Below are 24321 nucleotides of genomic sequence, written 5' to 3'. Positions count from 1 at the left end.
AAGGGGCCGACCGACAAGGCTCGTTTTACGAGTGTCAGATCCTTTAACCAATCACCGCCAGGTAACTCTTGCCTTGCCCCACCCCGCAGGCCGTCCACACTTTTTCACAGGTGGAACCCTGCCCACACCCCCGGGGGGAGGGAAACCGGCAAGATCTTTACCTGAGGGGAAGCGCAGGAGGGTAGGTGAGTGGTTGTGGTGAGAGCTGTAACCAACTAGGAGAGCTTCGGGACTTAAAACCTGAACTCACGACAGCCTTGATTTCTTAAGAGCAATTGGAGTTTGGGCAGAGTACCTCCTTCTGAGCCTTAAAGTCACTCGGTATAAAAATAGGGATGTGTCTGTGTGGTCAGTCGAATCTAACTCTTTGCGACCCCATGGACCGTAGCTGGCCAGGTTCCTCTGTCCATGTAGTTTTCCAGGCAAAAATCCTGCAGTGGGTTGGCATTCCCTCCGCCTGGGGATCTTCCTGACCGAGGGATCGAGCCCACACCTCTTCTGTCTCCTGCATTGGCAGGGGGATTCTTTACCACTCCGCCAACTTGGAAGCCTCAAAATAGGGATGGAAATGCCCAAACTAGCTCAATCGTGCAGCGCACAGAACGTGGTGAATATCCCGTAAGTTTCCTTTCCACTCCACCACTTCTGACGTGGAGCCTGAGCGTGCCCTTGCACCACGCTGAGGCCGCTCTGACCTCGCACACTGCATGCCTCCTCCCCAGCGCCCAAAATGAGTTCATTTCCTCCTCTTTCCTCAGAGTGTCCCTATTCGCCTCCTAGGAGCGGGGCCAGAGCGGCAGAGGGATACCTTGCTCCTTGCTCAGTAGGTATTTATCAAATGCTTACTGTGTGTCAGGCACTGTTGAGTAGCTGATTTACACTGGTCAATAAAACGGATGTGCGATGTAGAGCTTGCAGTTTAAGTGGGAGATACAGACAGAAAGCAAGTAAACCAAATAGCAATTGCAACACACACACTTAATATCCCTTTCCCCCAGTTGTTTTCCTCTTTAGTATTTAACACTGAACATAGCCTATTTTTCATTTTGATCTTAATGACATTCCCACTGGAATATAAGCTCCATGACTGCAAGGAGCTCCAGAATGCAAGAGTTTTTGTTTCTTCATTATTGTGAAGTCTGCCTCTAGATCAATGCTGGGCACATAGTAAATATACATTTAATGAATCAATACATACTAATGTAATAAATAAGCAAATAGGGTACCTGCTAAAGCAGGGGTCCTCAACCCCCAGGATAGTCATTTCCCATCAACTTGCATCACTGCCTGAGCTTTGCTTAATGTCAGTTCAGCAGATGGCATTAGATTCTCATAGGAACATAAACCGTAACCCTAAAGTAAAGGAGGAATATCCTGATTGCCACAAAATAGAAATAAAGGGCACAATAAATCTAATGGGCTCAAATCATCTTGAAACCATCCCCTTCCCCACCCCAGTCTGAGGAAAAATTGACTTCCAGGAAACTGGTCCAAGCCAGCTATGCTAGAAAATGAGAAGGGGGTGGTACAGGGGGTGGCTCTGAGAAGAGGTGACCTTGAAGCAGGGTCTGAGGGCGTGGAGAGTCATCCAGGCAGAAGCAACATGTGTCAAGGCCTGGCTTCTTAGACTCAAAACGTGGAGGCTGAGAGGAGATGTGAAACTGATCTTTAAAATTCATAACTGACACAGCCAACTTCTCTAATCACTTCCAAAATAGCAGGGAAAGTGGGATTAGTAAAATCCAGAAAGTAAATTTAAGGCAAAGATGGATAAATAAATCTCATACTGTACAGCAGTTTACAGTTAATAGAGCTCCTTCTGTTAACTTAGCTCACTTTATTTCTCCCAAACCTCTTGGGAGTAAGAAATCAGCAAATAGAGAAAACCAGATCTCATTCACTTTTGATACAAACCTGGTACGTAACGGGGGGTTGAACTGATGTGGCACCATTCTCGTCTGGAAGCTCTGTGAAGGTAGAGCCCATGTTTTATTAACCTCTGCTGTATCCCAGCACTGAGCGCTATGCCTGGCTCCCAGACCTTGTTTGTAAACTGAGCACTCACCACTTGCCTGAGCCTTCCGTATGCCAGGCTTGTGCTTGATGGTAGAATGCAGAAAGAATAAGACGCCACACTTGCCCTCAAGAGGGTCTTAGCCTGCTGAACCTTCCTGAAATCATTGAACCAGCAGTAGGAGAAGGTTTTCTTTCCTCTAGAAACCTTTCCTTTACAAGAGAGAGATTTGTGGCATACATGGGAACTGTCCTTCTAAAATCAATGATAGTAAGTGGTAAGAGAATTTGGGCAAGTTCTGACCAGGAAGAATGTTGGGCACCAGGCAAGAACGTTGGATTGTATGTAGTAGGCAGGGGGGAGCTGTTGAAGGTTGCGAAGCCGGGGACAGGTGTGGTCAGAGTTGGTGACAGGTGTGCTGATGGATAGTGTTGGGGGAGACTGGAAGCACATCGTTTGGACCTCTAGAAAACTCCAGTGTAAATGGATGTGGGAAGCGGAAAACGTGGGAAAGATTGTAAAAGTTAGGACTCCTGGGAAGTGATTGGTAACCAAGAAACAGGATTTCCATGTCCTCTGGCAGGCTTAGTGGTTTGCTCCTCGCTTTTCCACAGACTTGGCCCACACCTTGATTCTAGCATTTTATGCACCCATGAAGCTACTGCCCTTGTGAGGCTCCAGGGGGCCCATAAAATTCAATGGCAGTTTTTCAAGGTGGGTGTGCCAGCCCAGCCCACTGGGAATTGGAGATGAAGACAGTCTCCTCTGCCCTACAGAGGTATGGAATCTAGCGAGAAAGAGTATCCTGGAGTCTTAAGAGACCAGGTATATGCACTCACCTTGCCACTTCTGGCTTCCCGGCCACAGTTTTCTCCATTGTGAAATAAAGAAGGCATAGCCTTCTTACCTATGGCTGTTGGGAGCAGAGTGAGACTGTGCAAAGTGCTTGGGACAGACTGGCCCAGTAAGTGACCTCTATTCTTTCCCCAGTTATTATCTGTTTAGTGTCTGACTCCTCCGGGCCAGGAGCTCTTCCAGGACATAGACAAGTGTCACTCATCTCTGTGTCCCAGCACCTCATTCAGCAGCCCCTGCCCAGTAAGTGTCGAATGAATGGGAGGATAGCAAAATGTGGAGCTTTTAGTCGTAATTGCACTTTAAGTAATGTTCTGTGACATCAGATTTCCCCTAAGTTCTGTTCTCAGACAAGAGGGAGAGAAGACCCCCACTTTACTTTGATTTGTCTGTGGGATTTTAAATGAATAGTTTCCTTGCAAGTGAGATGACAGCTCTATTTCTATATGAACTGTAGAGTTCCACACACAAATACAGAAAACCTTGACAAATCCCAAACTGCCCTCATAGAAACATCTCAAAATAAATCATAACCATTTAAATTTTCCTCCCTGGTCTGTCTTTCAATATTTATCTAACGGCCCTGAAACCAGGGTCCTTTCCTTCCTTTCTTCCTTTCATATAACATGCATATTTTAAAATATACACTGTGCAGCTTCATAAAATGAATAAAAAGCTGGTCTCTGCCCTCAAGCAGTTCACAATCTCAGAAGAGAAAGACATGTAAACTTGTGATTTCTGAACAGTGTGAAATGCTATAGGGTGGAGATTCAGTCACTGGAAGAGCATTCTTTGAGCACCTACCATGACCAGGGCTGGACCAAGTGTTCTGAGTGCCGCAGGAAGCCAGGCGGGCCTTCGCAGAGGCTCCAGCCTGCTCTCTACCAGCCCATCCCTTCCTTGTTGTCCATTACCCAGAGCTCCATCTCTAGAGTCAGGTTCCTAGACCTGCTTAATCCAAATGGACCTAGATTTTGCCCTTGGATGCCCCACAGGCATTCAGTGTGCCTCTCACTGAACTCACCATTTCCTTCCCTTCCTCTTTCCTCTAAAACTCAACTCCTTGTGGACCCACTGTCCACCCAAGGATGCAAGCCACACACCTGGACGTCCCTTCAGCCCTCTCTCCCCCTCACCTGCTCAGCTCACTTCTGGCAGTCTCGGTGTTTTGTTAATTCCTGCTTCAGGATTTCTCCAATTGTCCCCTCTTCTCTCATCTTCTCTGAAGTTGTCCTGGTCCAGATCAACTCTCACCTGGACCATCATGACCTCCTTCTCCTGTTTTCCTGTTATTGAAGAACAGTATGTTCTGAGACCAGACAGAGCAGAGTTCAAGTCCCAGTGCCATCATTTATGGAACTTTGTGACCTGGGTGGGGCTTCCCAGGTGGCGCTAGTGGTAAAGAACCTGCCTGCCAATGCAGAGGGCGCAAGAGATGCAGCTTCGATCCCTGGGTCAGGATGATCCCCTGGAGGAGGGCACGGCAACCCACTCCAGTATTCTTGCCTGGAGAATCCCATGGACAGAGGAGCCTGGCAGACTGCAGTCCATAGGGTTACAAAGAGTTGGACATGACTGGAGCGACTTAGCATGCATGCATGTGACCCTGGGTAAGTTATTAAACCTCTTCAGACTCCAATTTGCCCATCCATAAAATGGCACCTCCAGGACTGGCCTTGTAAAGATTAAATAAAATGCAGCAATTTGGTAGATGACTTATAGAGTGAAGGAAACTAGGCACAGAAGAATACATTCACATAATACTGTTGTTATTGTTTAGTCGCTAAGTCATGACCGACTTTTTTGTGACCCTGTGGACTGTATCCCACCAGGCTCCTCTGTCCCTGGGATTCTCCAGGCAAGAATACTGGAGTGGGTTGCCATTTCTTTTTCTTCTCGGTGCAGGGATTCAACCTGAGTCTCCTGCTTGGCAGGCAGATTCTTTACCACTGAGTCACATGGGAAACTGTTCATATAAAGGTAAAAACTAAGCAAATCTGATAAATTGTGGATAGAATTACAATCAAAGGTGGCACAAGTATAGAAAAGCAAGGGAACCGATGGTGGTTATGGGGGGCTGAGGTGTGATCAGAAAGGACACAAATGCATGACTTCTGGGATGCCAGCAAGGTTCTTTTTACTTGAGTACAAAATGGCTCTTTTATAACAATTATTAAATTGTACATAAATGTTTTACTTCATCATTTGAAATATTTTAAAAGTTCAATGAAATCTTCTATGTAATCTTTTCTTAACTTTTTCTTTTATATTGGAGTATAGTTGATGAACAATGTTGTGAAATTTTCTTTGTAATCTTGATCCAGCACTCAGAGCATGGGAAGAGGTCAAGAAAGCATGGTTGCCTGTTCTGATTAGTGTGCCTGTCTGCCTCCCTCCCCGCAGACAGCAGACCTCAGGACTGATTCATCCTTGTGCTCACACAGAGCTTGGCACCTGCCAGCCTCAGGGAGAACCAGTCGAATAGAAGTGCCCAGAGTGTAACCACATGTGTTCCCTCCTCCAGGCTGGCAAGGGAGCAGGACCTGGGCCTGCTCTGGGCCCCACTGATGATGGACTATGAGGAAGAAGGTGACGAAGAGGAAGCCTGGCTGCAGCTTCGACCGGTAGAGCCTTTGCCCTCGCAGTGCTGCGGCAGTGGCTGCTCGCCCTGCGTGTTCGACCTCTACCAGCGAGACCTGGCAAGGTGGGAGGCTGCCCGAGCCAGCAAGAACAGGAGCCTGCTGAGTAGGGAAGAGACACAGGTAAGGGGGGGTGCTCCTCAGACATGAGGGCCAGGCGTCGGCATCTACCTGACCTCAGCCCTGTATGGTGTACCTGCTCAAGGGAGCGTCCTCTGACTCTGCAGCAGAGAGAAAAGAGCGGGCCTAATGCAGCAGACTGACCCAGGTTCAAAGCCTGGCCTTGAGCTGGTGTGTGGAGGATGGGGTGGTATAGTGAGGGAAGGTCCCAGGAGTGAATTGGGTGGGTGCATTTTCAGGAGAACAGGATCTGTGAGTTGGGGCAGTCAGAGAAGACTTCCTGGAAGAGGTCTGGGGGTGGATGGAATATTGAGGGCCATGGGCTGAGATTGAGAAGACATGAATGTGAGCCCCTGCTCATGGTGATGACTTTGTACAAATAAGTCACTGCCACTTGGGCCTCAGTTTCCCCACATGTAAAATAAGGGTACTGGAGTCAGTCATCTTTAAGGTCCCATCAGTTTCTAAATCTGCATACTGGATTTTAGCAGGTTTCAAGGATAGCTGGGTTTGCCGTACATTGGAAATGAGTGTTCTGGATGGAGGACACAGCTTGAGTAAATAAAGACTTACAGGTTGGAATCCACAAGGTGTTCTTGTGGGGAACAGAGAAAGGTCTGACACTGGGCGCTTGGAAGATAAAATGAGACCCAGGACCCATCCACAGGCACTAGAGTGTCCAACTAAGGACCTGGTGCTTTATCCTGGGGCTGAGAGGAACCGTGCAAAGCTTCAGAGCAGGGTGACCTTGATGTAAAGTGCTCTGGCGTTCTTAGAGCCTGAAAGGGAAGAAAGGTGGGACTGCACTATTATACAGAAAACTTGTCTACCACAATAGCCTCCCCTTGTAGGGAGGATGCTCATGGAGGCTTGACTGTCTCTTGAGTCCCAGATTCTAGCTGGCGAATCTTTTCCTGTTGCAGAGCTGCCCTTCCAAGCTGAGCCCAGAGACCTTCCTGGCCTTCCTCATCAGTGCTGTGGACAGGCTCACCAAGGACACCTACCTTGTCCGGTTTGCACTACCCGGGAACAGCCAGCTCGGCTTGCGGCCTGGCCAGCACCTCATCCTACGGTACGCTCAGGTGGTGGGAGCACTTAATCCTACGGTACACTCAGGTGGTGGGAAGACCCCATCCTACGGTACACTCAGGTGGTGGGAGGACCCCATCCTACGGTACACTCAGGTGGTGGGAGGACCCCATCCTACGGTACACTCAGGTGGTGGGAGGACCCCATCCTACGGTACACTCAGGTGGTGGGAGGACCCCATCCTACGGTACACTCAGGTGGTGGGAGGACCCCATCCTACGGTACACTCAGGTGGTGGGAGGACCCCATCCTACGGTACACTCAGGTGGTGGGAGGACCCCATCCTACGGTACACTCAGGTGGTGGGAGGACCCCATCCTACGGTACACTCAGGTGGTGGGAGGACCCCATCCTACGGTACACTCAGGTGGTGGGAGGACCCCATCCTACGGTACACTCAGGTGGTGGGAGGACCCCATCCTACGGTACACTCAGGTGGTGGGAGGACCCCATCCTACGGTACACTCAGGTGGTGGGAGGACCCCATCCTACGGTACACTCAGGTGGTGGGAGGACCCCATCCTATGGTACACTCAGGTGATGGGAGGACCTCATCCTATGGTACACTCAGGCAGTGGGAGGACCCCATCCTACGGTACACTCAGGTGGTGGGAGGACCCAGGCTCTGCAGCCCTGCTCTGCCATTTGTTAGCAGTGTGGTCTAGGGCAACTTGCTTAACCTTCCTAAAGCCTCCATTTGTCATCTTCAGAGTAAACACTGTGATACATGACTTAGAGGGCTCTTGGAATTGACCTAGATAATGTATCTTCATGATAAATAATAACACCAAACACTTTTTTAGTACAGTTTATGCTCATACGTATGAGCTTATTTATTGTTCACAAAATCCTGTGTGGTAGGCACCATTATCATACGAGAGGAAACTGAAGTCAGAGATGTTTAATAATTTCCCCAAGATCGCACAATTGGTGAGCTAGGGTTTGAAAGCAAACAGTGTGGCTCCAGAGCTTGTGGCGTTAACCTCATACAATTAGCACCAGTTGATAGAAAGGAAACTGACATTGAAAATAAGAGACTTGCCCAGTATCACACAGCTGATAAGGATTCAAGCCCAGACAGCCCGCCTCCTGAATTACACCTTCACTCCTCTGCACTTCCTTCTTCCAGCTTAATTTTGTTCTCTCCTCCCACCTCAGTCCCCACCTCCCCCTACCGAGGGACAAGACCCTTTGGGACCTCCAGGTGGAGGCCTCTAGCAGGCAGTCGGCTCTCTAGGCCTGATGCTCAGCAGAGAGATCTGAGCTGCAGGCGTGGATCTGGGAAGCATCCAGGCATATCGTTGTACCTGGATGGCATTTGGGAGCATGTGGGACATGGAAAGAAGGAAGGAGTTAGGACTGAACCCTGCAACTCCATCATTACAGTGTTGGCAAGAGGAGGTAGAGCCAGCAACGGAGACAGAAGGTGTAGCCAGGACAGAAGCCAGGAGAGCTTATTACTCATCACACCCTGGTCACTTGCCTCACACTGACCCATGGTGTTTGTATCCAGCTCATTCTGGCCTGTGGCCTGGCGGGCTGGTCCTTATTGGTCACTGTTCCTTTAGGAGCCACGGGACAGGTCAGAGCCCAAGAAGCCCTCCATCCATAAGTCAAGATGCCCAGAACTGCCTGCTTCTGGTCTGGTCCCTCTCCACTGTCTCTGTCACTCTCAGGACACCCACGTCCCTCCTCATTCAGACCCCTTCTGGTGCTCGACAGCACCTCCCCAGCAACACGCCAACCCACAGCCCCAGCTTCCTTGCCCACCAAGTTCTTCTCTGCTGCCCACCCCCATGCTTGCCCCTCTCACCAGTTCCTGGCTGGCCCTACATTAAACTACCTCTAGGCTTTTTCCCTTGGAGGAGGGCATGGCTACCCACTCTCATATTCTTGCCTGGAGAATCCCCATGGACAGAGGAGCCTGGCAGGCTATAGTCCATGGGGTGGCAAAGAGTTGGATACGCCTGAGTGACTAAGCACAGTACAGCAGAAGCCTTTGCCTAGGTTCTTCCCTTTACTTCCTGTACCCGTTTTCACGTGTTAGTGGCTGGCTCATCCTTTAATACCCAGCTCAGGGAGGCCTTCTGAGGTTCCCCAGATGAGAATGCCTGTGACTTACCTCTGTCATAGCAAATGTCACGGTGCCCTTTGCATCCGAGCCATGCCATATGTTCTGTTTGTTATTTCCTTGTTCTGTAAGCATTTATTGAATGTTTCTGCACAACTTTTGATACATTAGGATGAGCCTTTTTAATCTTTGCACACCTTGGAATAGAAAATTTTGTACATAGTAGCGTTCAAGAAAGGGGTGCTTGGGTGCTCCAGGGAAGCTCTGAGGAGTAGTGGTAAGGAACCTGGCTCTGAGGCAGACAGAGCTGCAGTTGATTCTAGCTGTGTGACCTCAGGCAGGTGACATCCCTTCTCTAAGCCTTGGTTTCCTGATTTTGGTTATTGTTTGCAATAAACAAGGTATTGCCTGTAATATACTCGGTGCATCATAGGCGCTTAATGCAACATGTCTGCATGATTATCCTTCTGGCCCCCTTGTTGATAATACTGGAGTGGATTCATGCATCAGGTCAAGCTTTGGATGAGGGCACCTTTGAGGATCCTTTCTAATTCCAATGCTCCTGGCATATGGTAGTATTTGCTAAATGTTAAACACTTGTTTGGAGAAGGAAATGGCAACCCACTCCAGAACTCTTGCCTGGAAACTCCCATGGATGGAGGAGCCTGGTAGGCTGCAGTCCATGGGGTCGCTAAGGGTCGGATACGACTGGGTGACTTCACTTTCACTTTTCCCTTTCATGCATTGGAGAAGGAAATGGCAACCCACTCCAGTGTTCTTGCCTGGAGAATCCCAGGGACGGGGGAGCCTGGTGGGCTTCCGTCTATGGGATCACACAGAGTCGGACACGACTGAAGCGACTTAGCAGCAGCCGCAAACACTTGTTAAACAAAGCTGTTTTTATCTTGATCATGCTATGGTCGGGGAGAGGTCAGGAAAAACCTCAGTGATGTCCTAAGACAGCTCACATCATCAGTGTGCTTTTTGAAGCACCTTTTCATCTGTAATCCCAGTGGAACCACATAGCAGGGGCATGGGTGATTGTCCCCATTTTACAGAAGGAGCAACTGAAGGTTTAAATGACCGGCCCCGGGTCTCACAGCCAGCATGCAGTCGTGGGGGAGCCCAGTACTCTTGTCTTCTGCTCCACCTTGCCTGCCCCTCGGGGAGGAACACTGGGATGACTGGGGCCCCAGCTTCACTTTCACCCGCCTGGCACAGGTTAGGCACTCTAAGGATTTGTTGAATGACTGGCTGACTGCCTGATCAAGTGCATCTCTTTCCCAGAGGGACAGTAGATGACTTAGAAATCCAGAGAGCCTATACGCCCATCAGCCCTGCCAATGCAGAAGGATACTTTGAAGTTTTAATCAAGGTAAGTCAACTCACATGGTTGCTCTACGAGCCAAGGACTGGACCTCCATTTGCCCACTTGGTTGGGGTTGGGCACTTCCCTTTGACGTGGGAAAAGCCAGGATTCGCATGGGAGGAGGCTGGCTGGAGGGAAGAGCAGGGACAATGGGGGTGGCCTTTTCTCATCTCCCTTCCTAGGGAAAACGGGCTGCTGCATCACCAACCGGAGAAGGCAATGGCAAGCCACTCCAGTACTGTTGCCTAGAAATCCCATGGATGGAGGAGCCTGGTAGGCTGCAGTCCGTGGGGTCGCTAAGGGTTGGACACGACTGAGCGACTTCACTTTCACTTTTCACTTTCCACTTTCACACATTGGAGAAGGAAATGGCAACCCACTCCAGTGTTCTTGCCTGGAGAATCCCAGGGACGGGGGAGCCTGGTGGGCTTCCGTCTATGGGGTCACACAGAGTCGGACACGACTGAAGTGACTTAGCAGCAGCAGCAGCATCACCAACAGAGGGCATGTTGCCGATAGATTTTATGAATAAAAGGCTTGGACTGAGAAGAGTAAAACTCTTCCTCCTCACCTTCTTACTACTGATGGAAGCGTGAGCCCTGAGCCAGGGGAAGGGGAACCAAGCCACGGGCACCTTCTATATGCTGGGCACAGGCCTCCGGGGGAGTCAGACCCAGTGCCCACCTTCAGATGGGGCCAGATTGGGACACTGCAAGGTGGTAGATGCAGGAGGCCCCAGCCCAGCTCAGGGCACCTGGGGCTGCAGGGAAAGTGGGCTGGGCTTCCTCGAGGAAGCTGTGTGTGTGAGCTCTGTGTTAAGCTCAGCAGTGGGAAGGAAGCTCTGAGTGCTGAGCAGTGCGTATATACAGCAGCCAAGGGGGCATGATTTGGGGAACTTCCAGTCATCCGTCTTGGAACAGAGGGGGTGCACAGGCAAAAGATGGGACATGGAGTACCCTGGGGACCAAGCTAACTGAAATGACCTTATGGAAGGAGTTGGCAGGGGCTGGAGCATTTGAGTTGGGCCTTGAAGAAGGAATACAGATTAGAGGTGGTGTTCCAGGGCTGGGTAACCAAAGGCAGGGAGAGGTGACATAGAGCAGGGTCTGGTGGGAACTATACTCAGCCTGAGTGGTGGAAGGAGACGTGCTTGTGGGGGCAGCCAAGGTGGGCTGGGAAGTTGGTAGAGATGAGATGAACAGAGTGGGCTGGATGCAAAATGCCCCAGAGACCCAAGGAGTAGGCGATAAATGTGTAAGAAATCATGAAGTTCGAATTACATGCAAAAATAATTGGGTTGAACTACATGAAATTGCTGACACACTAACATTTTTTACTTACGGAACCAGCAGTTTCACATGAGTCAGCCTAATACATAGCTCTAGATCTTTTCCCAAACAGAATCCTAAAGATAGGTGTTCACATCCTTTGTCTCCCTTGTAGGACAGAAATTACCCCCCTTTCATTGACAAGTAAACTGAGACCCCAGGAGAGTCTGAGGCTCCCCAGGTAGTAAGAAGTACAAGTGGTTGGTAAGCCCTGGCCTCCTGATTCCAAGTCCCCAGCACCATCTATGGCTCCCGCCTTCCCCGCCTGCCTTCAGAGCTTGAGTATTTATTCCCTCGAACATAAGCTTGGATGGGATCCCTTCTCCACGCAACTGTTTGTCTGGGAGATTCCACAAATCCTCTCCAAATGGCCCACTTCCCCAAGCTGCTTGTCTGGGTGTGTTTCTATTGAAAGGATAAGCCTAGAGACAGTACTTTGGGGCAGCTGGATCACTCCCAGCTGCAAGGCTGATTTTCTTCTTCGTTTACCGGAAAGCCTCTCTTCAGAGAGATACTTAATTATCCCTAAGCCGCTGGCTGGGAAGAACGGGAAATGTCTTGGCAAATTGGGAAGGCAGGCGGGTTTTCTAAAGTTTATGCTCCCTTGTAGACAGGAAGGGGGAACTCCCATTTCTCAGGTACCTTCTGGGCTCCAGGTACTGCGTCTAGCTCGTTAATTACCTCATCTCAACCTTGTAACCACCCTGCAGAGTAGATCATATTCTCCCCACTTTGCAGATGAAGAAACTAAAGCTCAGAGAGATGATATTGTCCCAAGGCCCCTTGGGTAATATGATCCCAGATGGAAGAACAAGCCCAGTGTCAGTTCTGTTTAACAAATGTGTTTTGAGGGTTTACCCTGTGCCAGGCTCTGTGTGAGTGCCAGAAGCACAGAAAAATCCTTCCTTTCTCCTTGAGTTCTCTCTGTGCCATAGGGCTTCTAAGGCCACCCCTGGGGCTGTGCCTCCCCAGGACCGGGCCACAAAACACGGGGTAGACTGAAATGTATCTTTCAGCAAGTTAGAAAAACTGTAACCTCCTCCCCAGACCTCTTCCAGGTCAGCCAAGGACGTTCTTTGCTTTATGCATTTGGTGCCCAAGGAAGGCAGCGATGGTACCAGAAGTGGCTGTGAGTGCTTAAAAGCAAGTCTGGTGACCAAAGCCCAGTCTCTCCATCAGGCCTGGTTATAATTTCTCCAAACGCTCTTCCAGCCCTCTCTCCCAGTGTTCCCTCCGACCCCTACTCTATCGTGTCCACGTGCTGTTCCTAGAACATGACCTGGGCTATCCTACCCCTGAGCATACCACACCTGATGCCCAGAATTCTCTGTGCCCTTCTGCTCCCATCTCCAGTGAGTCTGATCCTACCCAGTCTTCAAGGTCCAGCCCCACTGCTTCCTTCTCCAGGAAGCTCTCCTCAGTCCCACTCCCCTGGAAGTGACTACACCTCCTCAGGCGTTAGGTAGTCTCTACCTTGTGTATGTCTGAGACTTAGGTCCCTCTTAGACTGTGAGATCCTTAAGCTTAGGAGGGCCTGATCTGGGTTACTGATTTGTTCATTCAGATGTTTAGTCCTTTCCATGATTCAGGCATTGGCTGCTTTCTTGGAGCTTAAGGTCCAGCTGTCTTCCCTGCAGCCCCAGCATAGTGCCTGGCACAGAGTAGGTGGGCACCCAGCAAGTGCATGCTGCCCTTCTCCCATGGAGGAATCCCCTCCACAACCTTCATTTTTTTCATCCAGCCAGGAGACAGGGTAGGGACATGCAAAGACTGCAAATGAGTGGCCCACAGACTGCCTCTGGCCTACAAATATATTTGGTTTTGGCCTGTATAGTGTTTTAAAATTTTGAATTAATTGCTAACATTTCAAAAATGGAAAATTTTTCTTAAAAATATGGATTTCCTGCCCCTCTTAGAAAGTCAGAAGACCTGGCATCACTGGCCCTGTGGACTGTACTGGAATTTGCAAAGTGGCTTCTTCCTTTAGAAAGAGTGTCCACTCACCAGTATACCTTAGTTACCACTCACTCTTGTCTGCCTGACGCTGGGACTGTTAGGTGCCATTAATTGTCTGTTACCCGATTCTTTACTCAGTTATGTTACCTGTGTGGCCCCTGGTTATTTGGTTTGAGGCCTCTGTAGTTAAGGCCGATAGTCATACAGATTCTCATCCTGATCTTACCATTTGCCTTCTGTGTAAGGTTCTGGGCCTCATCTGAAAACAGGGGCTGACAGTACTAACTTCGTGGATGATTAGAAGGATTAAATGAGACAACACGTGTAAAGTACTGAGCTGGAGGCTGACGTGGTTTGTACTGGCAGTGCATGCCCACCCCAATGAGGTCTCCCTTTGTTTGCTTCCAGTGCTACCAGACTGGGCTGATGTCCCGGTATGTCAAGTCCTGGAAAGCAGGAGATACAGCTTTCTGGAGAGGACCCTTTGGAGGCTTCTTCTATAAACCAAACCAGGTCAGTCCCCACGCTGCGTCCTCAGGAGACCCCTCCCAGCTTAGCCTCCAGGATTGCGGTTCTCATGTTTCAGGCCATAGAATCTCATTGTGCCATTCTTCTTGAGCCCAGACCTAATATACTTGGGGTTGGACATGGTAGGAGATGTAAGAAACAAAACTGCCTGTGTCCCAGAACCATCCATGCCTGACATTGCTTGGAAAAATTCAGACTAAGTTCGGCATGTAGGGCCCTTGTGCCAGCTGACTCTCAGATCTCTTTCCAGTTTCACAGGCCATTTACAAGACTATGGAGACCACTCCCTAAGTACACCTTGTGACTTGCTGCTTGGAAGTCCCCTGCCTCCCAGGCCAAGGGTTCTTCCCTTCATCTTCATGGCGTGTTCAAGTCCTCCCCTGACATTCGTAGGAAAAAACAGTAGTTTCTCAACATTTGGTGCATTTAAGAAAATAATTTGACAGTATGTGCTTGGGACTTCCTTGTGTCTTAGTTTGCAAAGAATCTGCCTGCAATACAAGAGACCACCTGCAGTGCAGGAGACCTGGGTTCGATCCTTGGATTGGGAAAATTCCTTTAAGGAAATGGCAAACCACTCCAGTATTCCTGCCTGGGAAATCCCATGGACAAAGGAGCCTGGTGGGCTACAGTCCATGGGGTTGCAAAGAGTTGGACACAACGAAGCAACTAAACCACCAGTGGGAGTCTTAGGAATCTTCACATCCTTGACCCAGTGCTTCCACTTCTGAAGTCTGTCCTGTGGAAAGAATCCGAATGTTGCCTCTTGCACATGTTCATTACAGCTTATTTATAATAGCAAGAAATTGGAGACAGCTGAACATCCAACAACAGAGCAATTAAGTACATTGTGTTACAGATACTTGATAGACTACTATCCTGGATTTTAAAATGAAGTTTATAAATGATGTTGATGCTTATGCTATAAAGTCAAGTGACCAATACTAAGTGACATACTGAATACACAGCAAGCTAGGAAACTTAAGTTAGATTATATAGAAAAAGTTTTTTTTAAAAAAAAAACAATAAGCTGTTAGCAGCTCTGGGTGGCGAGATTATGGGTGATTTTTATTTTATTCATTATATTTTCCAAATCACCCACAATGAGTACCTATTACCTTTATAATGAGGAAAGCAAAGCAAAACAAATGGAAAAGAATGAATCATTCTTCCTCTCTATTCTTTTATTTTTAATTGAAGTATAATTGATTTACAATGTTGTGATAGCTTCAGGTCTACAGCAGAGTGATTCAGTTACACATACACACACACACATATACATTCTTTTTCAGATTCTTTTCCCTTATAGGGTTATTACAAAATATTAAGTATAGTTTCCTGTTCTATATAGTAGGTCGCTTTTGGTTATCTAGTTTATATATGGCAGTGTGTATATGATAATTCCAAACTCCTAATTCATCCCTCGTCTCTTTTCCTCCTTGGTAACCATAAGTTTGTTTTCTTTTTTGGCCATGCTGCACGGCATGCGGATCCCAGTTCCCCCACCAGGGATCAAATTTGTGCCCCTGCATTTGAAGTGCAGACTCTAAACCACTGGACCCCTGGGGGAGTCCCCACAAGTTTGTTTGCTGTGTCTATGTGTCCATTCTTTTTGTGTAACTTAAAAATAGCTTTTACTGGTATTCTCCTTATTACAAATGTAGTATCTGTTCATTACCCCACAAAATCTGCAGATGTAAAGAAGCTAAAAGAAGAAATAAAGAATACCTGCAGGCCATCTTCCCACAACCTTGGCATCCACAGACCCCATGAGAAAGCCCCACACTTGCTATCTGGGAGGGCACAGGGCCCAGCTGTGAAGGAAAAGATGTGGCATCTCACACACCAACGTCTGGCCACTGACACTGTGGCTGAGACTCCGCTCTGCCCCTGTGAGGGTGCCAGGGTGCAGGCCCGGCTTGCCACCCTACAGCCAGCTTCGTGGCAGGTGGCTCACGTCAGCCCTGAGACTGGCATGTTAGCATCTGTCTTGCATCTGTTCCACAGACATTCATAGGGGTTCACCCAGGGCCAGGCCAGTGCTGGACCCTGGAGGCCCGGAGATGGGTCAGATGAGCCCTGTCCTCCAGATGCTCCCAGTCTGATGGGGAGACAGGCACACAGATTGATGACAATGACACAAGGTGAAGAGGTGTGCAGATGGCTGTGGGAACACCTGCCTGTGGCTCAGGGAGGCTCCCCAGAGGAGAGCCCAAGCCGTGATGGAAGGAAGAGGTGATAGAGGACAGACCCTGTGACTGGAGGCTGGGAGAATCAGAGCTCAGGACAGGGTGACGGGCCAGCCATAGGGCTCAGTGAGGGGCAGGAATCTAACTGCATTAGGTCCCAGGCTCTGTACCAGGCGCTTGTCATCTCTTTAAACCTCATGGTGGTTCTGAGATAAGTGCTTTTCTGCAGAGGTCTATTTTTTTTTTTTAAACCAGTGAAGAAACCAAGGCTCTGAGAAGTGAAAGAACTTGCCCAGATCATGGGGCTGAGGGTTTACCCCGAGATCTGCATGGCTCCTGGTAGTCCAAGAAGCATTCCATGCAGTAGTATGGTGTGCGGTGGCTGTCACTAAAGCTAGTGTAAACTCGGACTGCACTCACAGAGACCTACAAAGGATAGAGGTGGATACCTCACTGTGCGGGTCAGGCACTAACCTGCACAGCACCAATCTTAAGGACACCTAGAGCCAGGAAACACGTTTGGAGAGGGGGAGTTGATGGAACAGGGGCCTCTTGGGAGCTCACTTTTATTGCCTGGCTCCCTGGACCAGCACTGTGGTATCGTATCTCATTTAGTCTAGAGAAATGCAGGCTCAGGGTCCAAGCCAGGGTCCTTAGATTTCTGCAAGGTGGCCCTGGGGCAGAGGAAGCAGCCCAGAGGGCAGGGCCGGGATAGGGGTGGTGGGCAAAGCTTTGGTTGGAGCAGGTTTCAGGTCACTGAGATGAGATACCCTCCCTGGCAAGGGGAGTCAGCTTGTAACACAGCAGACTTCTTGGGAAGCAGTGGGCTTGTTGTTCAGTCGCCAAGTTGTGTCTGACTTTTTGCGACCCCATGGACTGCAGCCAGGCTTCCCTGAGCCTCACCATCTCTCAGAGTTTGCTGAAATTCATGCCCATTGAATCAATGATGCCATCCAACCATCTCATCCTTTGTCACCCTCTTCTCCTTCTGCCTTCAATCTTTCCCAGCATCAGGGTCTTTTCCAATGAGTCCGCTCAACACATCAGGTGGCCGAAGGATTAGAGCTTCAGCATCAGTCCTTCCAATGAGTATTCAGAGTTGATTTCCTTTAAGACTGGCTGGTTTGATCTAGTGGGTTGCCTGTCAGCAGAAGTATGTAAGCAGAGTCCCCAGCAGAATGGGGATGCTTTAGAAGGCAGCCAGCCATTTGTAGGATGGCTGCACCACTACTTTTCCTTGCAACCTCCAGATTCCATGATTTCTGTTCCATAGGCCTCACAAGCTGTAGCTTTCACAGGCACGGAGGGTTCCCTGGTCGGGTAGAGAGGGGAACTCAGATGGGTAGGACACCCAGGAAGAACAGTCCAGTCCAGTTCAAGCAAGCCCAGGAAAAGGCCTCATAGTTGGTAGGTGGGGTAAGACCCCTTCCCAACCCACCCCTGTCATGTACTATCTTGTTCCCCAGTACGGGGAGCTCCTCATGTTGGCTGCTGGCACTGGCCTGGCTCCCATGGTGCCCATCCTCCAGAGCATCACAGACAACGCAGAGGACGAGACCTTTGTCACCCTGGTCGGCTGCTTCAAGACCTTTGAGGGCATCTACCTGAAAACCTGCCTCCAGGAGCAGGCCCGTTTCTGGAATGTCCGCACCTTCTTTGTCCTCAGCCAGGTGAGCCCAGGGGGTGACTTTCATCCCTGATGGAGACTCTCCTGTCCCCTTGCACCCCTCCTGAGGGCCTACTGTGGGTTCTCTCACCCGTGCCATAATAATCATTTTGGCCACTGGTGGAGCCCACAGCGTGTGCCTGTGTTGTCATGTTCGTCACACAGATGAGGAAGCTGATGCTCAGAGGTGGAGGCACCAGCTTGCGTCTTGCTGCCAGATAGGGTGAAGCCAGGATCTGAGCCCAAGGCTGTCTGCTCCCAGAGCACCAGCTCTCACCCAGCATGCTTTGCTGCCTGCCATCCACCCTCCGGCGTCCTCCGTTGTGTGGGCAAGGGGCCTGGTGACTGAAGCAGTGGCCCAGGCACAGACGTCCTCTGGCTGTCTTAGCTGATTGGGGCAGGGACATAGTTCTAGGTTACCAGTCTCTCAGTGCTCCACCCAGTGCCAGGCACAGAGGAGGCACTCACCCTGTCAACAGCTGGTGGAGTAAACTGGATCCGAGTTCATGGCATTTGTTAGGGTCTTTTCCACATCCCTTTTCCGTGCAAGCCCCAGCCACTCTAGCTAGAAATGGCTTTGCTTCCTGAGCCCTCTTCCCTTTGGTTCCCTATCCCTCCGTTCATTCAAGTCACCCCTCCGGGCCCTCCCCTCAGGGCCACGGCATGGGGGGTGGGGGGCTGTCTTGCCCCTTACCTCAAGCTAGGCCTTCAGCTGTCTTTGTTCATGTGCCTTCCCCTAGTCTGTAGCTTCATGTCTCTTTCCCGCACACCCTGGGTTGGGGTCCCCTGCTGGTGTGTCCCCTCCATTCTCTTGCTCAGGGTCAGCCTCGTTGCCCAGTACTTTGGAGCGCCCTTCTCATCAGTTACCTCTGGAGGCAGCTTGAGAGTGTCCCTAAAGACTTCTGTGATCCTTGACATTGTGGGTGGGAGACTGTCAGGAAACCAGAGATCCTGAGGTCCCCAGGAGCCAGAGTCCACAGGCCTGTCTATCAGGAGGAATGCTCAGTGGCCTGATCACCCAGGATGTCCATGCTTGGTGAACGTGAGCAGTGATAGCAATGCCCAAGGTCAGAGATGAAGCAAAGGGCTAGTGGACAGCCAAGGGGAGAGGGGTGAGGGAAGGGCCAGTCCTGCTTAAAAATGAAGATGCCCTCTTCCTGGCCTCCAGGTACTCACCTATATATGCGGAGGCAGCCACAGAGATGGCTGACAAGGGCTTCCCTTCACTGAGCAATTTCTCTGTGCCTGGCACTGTTCTAAGCACGGTATGTGTATTAACTCATATGCTGCTGCTGCTAAGTCACTTCAGTCGTGTCCGACTCTGTGCAACCCCATAGACGGAAGCCCACCAGGCTCCCCTGTCCCTGGGATTCTCCAGGCAAGAACACTGGAGTGGGTTGCCATTTCCTTCTCCAATGCATGAATGAGAAAAGTAAAAGTGAAGGCGCTCAGTCGTGTCTGACTCTTCGCGACCCCATGGACTGCAGCCCACCAGGCTCCTCCATCCACGGGATTTTCCAGGCAAGAGTACTGGAGTGGGGTGCCATTGCCTTCTCTGATTAACTCTTATAGTCCCCACCAAAATCTCTGGAGACTTGTACTGCCATCATGGCCTTTTAATGAATGTGGAGACTGAGGCAAGGAGAGGTTAAGAATCTTGCCCAAGGTAACAGCAAGTTGGTGGAGAGGCCATGGTTTTATTGCTTGCTGATATAAAACAGCACAGGAATCGGTGCTGTGGAGTGTGTTCAGGGTGCTGGCAGCAAGCAGAGACGGCTTCACAGAGCAGATGGCATTTGGGCCTGGGCTTGAGGGGAGAGGGGACCTTCTACCTTGGGTCAGGGTTTTGATGGTGCCGGTGCCTGGGGTTGGGCAGGCGAGTGGGCTGGCTGTCAATAGCAAGGGCAGGTGGAGGAGGATGGAGTGAGAGGCACCTCCTGCCTGTCCGTGCTCCTTCCACTCTAGTTGCTGCCTGGGCCATAGCGACAGCATCGTCAAGGGGCTCCCTGTTCAGGCCACTTCTTGCCTATCTGTCCTTCATCCTGTTGCTGGAAGGGCAGCTCTGACCACATCACCGCCCTGCTTCCTGCCCTTCCCTGGCTCCCCACAACTCTCAGGACTATGTGCCAGCCCTCTGCAGCCTCACATCCTGGCCCCCTCCATCCACTGCATGTTACATTTGGTGTCACTGGTCTGCCTGTGGTCGCAAGTGCTCCATGCTTTTGTGGCTTTGCTCGTGCTGTTCCGCCTGCCAGGAGCACTTTTTCCCACTTCTTAAGCTAACACCCACTCACCCCTCACATCTCTCTGCAGAGGTGTAATTCCATCCTGGGAGCTTCCCTGAGCCTCCAGGCTGGTGTAGATGTTTCTGCTGTCACGGCCCAGGCTCTCCTTCACCCACCCCACTGCATCCTCATTGTTGAGGGTCCCCTCCCGACCTGAGCAGCAACCCGACCCCATGCATCTCTTGGTGTACAGTCAGAGTGAGCCGCACTGAATGAACTGGTCAGGGAGGAAGCGGGGATTGGGCTGTGGGAAGGAGGGGCAAGGCCAGTGGGCCCTGCTGGTTCCTGCCCTCGAGGGGGCCCGTTGGACAGTTCAGAGCACAAAGGGCACACAAGAAGATGCGGATCATCAGAGAGCATCCGCTGTGAGCAGCACAGCACTATCCTCAGAGGCCCTCGGGGTCTGATGGGCTCTGAGTGCGCCTGGGATTCTAGGCCTGCTCTCATGGAGCCTCTTTCAGGGTTTCTCAGTCACCCTGCGCCCATCACTCATCACAGTAGCTCAGAGAGGTCATGGTCACTCACCAGAAATTGGTGGCAAAGCTTGCATTCCAACCCAACACCCCTCTCTCCATCCTGTCTCGCAGCTTGGCTCTAGGAATGAGAAGATCACCTCAATAGCATCTGCAGAGGAGACAGCCCTATTCTGCTGGGGTTTTATTTGTTTTGGATGCTGGTTACGTGGCTTCTTCTCTTTGTCAAAATTCTCCAAACTGTCAATGCACACACAATATATGACATATGTATACATATGTTATACTTCAAGAAAGTGTTTACTTAAAAGAAATTTGTCCAAGTCAGCTGGTAGTGGAGATTTTCTTTTGTAACCTTGGGGATGAAAGCCACAAGCTAAGGCTACAGGAGCAGAACGAGAAGGAGCCTGGGGCCTCATTCACCCCCGGAATACTACCTCTAGCCTTCCCATGTGAGAGAAATAAACCCCTCTCTTGGTTACGGCAGCCTGGGATCGCTGATACACAGCCAGATGAGGCCAGGAGCCCTGTCTGCTTAGAGCAGCAGTCCTGTCCCCATTGCCTAGCACAGGGCCAGGCACAGCCCACTCAGTCAGTCAGCAAGTTGAGTTGCTCAGTCGTGTCCGACTCTTTGCGATCCCAGGGGCTGTGGCACACCGGGCTTCCCTGTCCATCACCGACTCCCAGAGCTTGCTCAAACTCATGGCCATCGAGGCCACTCAGTAGGCACTGGTTAACTCAACAAGTGAATTGAAAACGTAAATGCACGAAAGTTATGTTCTGAGAGTGATGGTGATCAATAACCTTGGAAAGATGCTGGGAGACCCACAGTCATGGTGAGAAAACATTCCCCCCAGAGTGTCAGGGACAGCAGCCCCTGGGAGGCAGTGGAAATAAGGGGACCCGTGTTCTGGCCCCACTGCTGCCCAACCTCATCGTGTGTCCCAGGGACATCCCTTCTCCTCCCTGTGCCTCACCTGTGCCTGCTGGCCCACGGGCTTCTGTGAGGGTGACCTGAGTCCCCGTGGAAGGAAGGCCCTGGCCTGTGGCGGGGCTGGGTGAAGCTCGGTTCCCCTCATCCCCTCTGGCTCAGGTTCCTCATCTGGCAGAGAGGAGCTGACTGTGTGAACTCTAAGGACGCCCAGGAGTCACCCCCACTGTCTCTCATCCTCCCAGGAGAACTCCCTGGAGCAGCTTCCCTGGAGTTACCGGGACAGGACCCGCTTTGGCCGCCTGGACCGGGACCTGCTTGAAGAGCTGGTCGGCTCCTGTCGGAGAAAGCCATTCGCCCTGGTCTGTGGATCAGCCGAGTTTACCAAGGACGTGGCTGGGTACTTGCTGCATGCAGGCCTGGCCGAGGACTCCTACTTCCTCTTCTAGGCCTGGGCTGGTGTCTAAAGCTCAGGCCTGGGGCCTGGCACTGGGAAGCAGGAAGGAGCCCAGACTAGAATCCGAAGACATGAATGGGAGACCGCTGCTCGTGCTCCAGGTGACCTGGGACGAATGTCTTTGCCTCTGCAGACCTCCATTTCTCATCCATCCCACAAGGTCACTGACGCTCCGACAGGCATCCTGCTGGGTGGAGAGAGGATGGGGCTGTAGGAGTCCTGAACAGGAAAGTATACAGTGGGCAGTCAGGGAGGACTTCCTGGAAGGAGCCAGGTCCCGGCTGAGTAGGAATTGGCAGGAGGAGGACTGGGAGGAGCTTTCCTGATTCCTCAGCCAAAGCCTGCTTTCCCTGGAGTCTGTGTATCTCTTGTGGCCTCAGGGCCAGCTCAGAGGAGGGCCAGCTCAGATGAGGTGCTCACTGACTGTTTCGGGAATGACCGCAGGGGAGGCTGGAGGAAGAACTTGCTCTCTGGGCCTCTAGTGCTGTGAGCCTGACACAATGAAGGCAGAGGCTCCTTTGACCTGACCACATCTCAGAGTGAGGTGGGCCCTAGACTATCTTTCTTTTGGCCCCAGGCCTTTCCTGCTGCAAAGGGCTTCCTTCTCAGTCTCCCTTTCCTGGCTCAAGAGCCCAGCCCAGAGTCCTTTCCCTGGCAAAAGAGGTATGGAAGGAAGCTAATGCCCCTCCCTCCTGCAGGCAGCCAGCTCAGCCCGCGCCTGCAGCTCGCAGCCTGGTGACGGTTGCTATGGAGATCTAAAGATAGAGCAGGAGTCGGGAGACCTGGGTCCCTCTCCCTTCTCTGCCTGTTGAGCTGCTGCTGTTTCCGATCCACTCACCCCTCCCCTCCCCTCCACCCGCTCCGTCCTGCACGGGGCATGCCCTCCCCAGGGAACCCGTGCTCCTGAGCAGCACACTGCAGTTAATGGATTCTGCTTTTTTGCAGCCTGTGCTCCTGTCTGCTGCACCAGCTCCAGCTGGCCACAGGCAGTCCCAGAATTGGAATATTAAGCCACGGAATCTCAGAATCAAAGGACCATAAAATTGTAGAGTTAGAATTTTGCAGTCAAAATCACAGTCTTCATCACATGCGTGCGTGCATGCTAAGTCACTTCAGTCGTGTCTGACTCTTTGCCCGCCAGGCTCCTCTATCCATGGAATTCTGTGGGCAAGAATAGTAGAATGGGTTGCCATACCCTCCTCCAGGGGATCTTCCCGACCCAGGGCTCGAACCCACCCGTGCCACCTACATTGGCAGGCGAATTCTTTACCACTAGCACCACATGGGAAGCCCAGTCCTCACCATATCAGAGGTTAAAGCTCGGGACTCCAGAAAGTATCCCATCTACCAGACTCATTGTATCAATGCAGAAACCAGGGCCCAGGGAGGCCACACGATCTGCGTAATATAAAAGTTCACAGCGGGGCCAGCATCAGAAGCGATTTGTAATGTCAGCCCAGTCCACAGATTCTGTACCAGTGGTTTTTTTAGACTGGACTCTGTAGGATAGCATAGTTCCTGGCATGGCAGCCATGAAGGAATGGCAGCTGGGTGGGATCCCCAGGACCCCCTCCAACCAGAGCAGTTCTGTTTTTATCCCATTTATATCTTGGGGCTTGGAGTCATTTTCATTTGTGAAATAGGGTTTTCCTGCACTACCCAAAAAGTTGCAACAAAACTCCGTGCTGTGCCATGTTCAATAAATAAGGACAGGCCATTGGGGGATGGTGCCAAAGGTTTCAAACCAAGTTTCACAGACAGCATTCCATGGTCAAATAGATGTGGGGAATACAGCCTGTGGCCTTTGCCAGCAATTATGTGCATGTAAGCATGTGAGCATAATAAAGGTTCTGAAAAGTCCAGTGGTGGTGAAAGATTTTTCGTTTTAACCAGGGTTTCCCAGGCTTTTGAAACTAGAGAACATTTTGAGACCAGCCTTCCATGGACTGAGCTTCAGGGAATCCTGGTCTGTTGCAAAGCCTCTTTTCAGCCTAGGGTAAGAAGGCCCTTCTCTGAGCAGCCGAAGTCCCAGACAGGAACTGTGACCTCATTCCGCCTCTCCTGTGGCTCGAGCGAGGCGCTTTTCCTTTCTCAGGATCTCTCAGTCGGGGCATCTTCGTCCACCTTTTCCTCTCCCTCAGTTGTATGTCCTATTCACAAATACTCCTGGAGGGCCTTGGGAGCCAGACTGTTTGAGGCGCTGAGGGGAGAATGGTGAACAAGGCAGTTCTGGGAAGCTCCATCATGGAGCTTACAGTATGACAAGGGAAGACACGAATTAAAGCTGTAATTCTAAAAGGGATGAGTACGCTAAAATGGGAGGTACGGAGCGCCGGGAGAATGGCTGGCTC

General features: G+C 50.8%; 1 protein-coding gene across 3 annotated transcripts; it reads left to right on the top strand.

Moving 5' to 3' along the window:
• The first annotated feature begins 145 nt into the window (after nucleotides 1-145).
• Nucleotides 146-23832, top strand: CYB5RL (cytochrome b5 reductase like). 3 transcript variants are annotated; one of them, XM_055403611.2, is made up of 7 exons: nucleotides 146-185; nucleotides 5394-5631; nucleotides 6552-6700; nucleotides 10076-10163; nucleotides 13850-13954; nucleotides 17625-17828; nucleotides 21759-23832. In XM_055403611.2, exons 2-7 carry the CDS (start codon nucleotides 5437-5439, stop codon nucleotides 21960-21962), a joined length of 945 nt encoding a protein of 314 aa, XP_055259586.2. In that variant the 5' UTR covers nucleotides 146-185; nucleotides 5394-5436; the 3' UTR covers nucleotides 21963-23832. The 3 variants fall into 3 exon arrangements, with proteins under 3 accessions (XP_055259586.2, XP_088691443.1, XP_055259587.2); XM_055403612.2 differs by having other exon boundaries at nucleotides 154-181; XM_088835317.1 differs by lacking the exon at nucleotides 13850-13954.
• The last annotated feature ends 489 nt before the right edge of the window (nucleotides 23833-24321 follow it).

The sequence above is a fragment of the Moschus berezovskii genome, chromosome 4, assembly GCF_049115385.1.
Source record: "Moschus berezovskii isolate FMDL1 chromosome 4, NW_MosBer_1.0, whole genome shotgun sequence".
Lineage (NCBI taxonomy): Eukaryota > Metazoa > Chordata > Mammalia > Artiodactyla > Moschidae > Moschus > Moschus berezovskii.
Note: the sequence above shows the minus strand (reverse complement) of the source record. Positions and strands in the feature narration are given on the sequence as shown.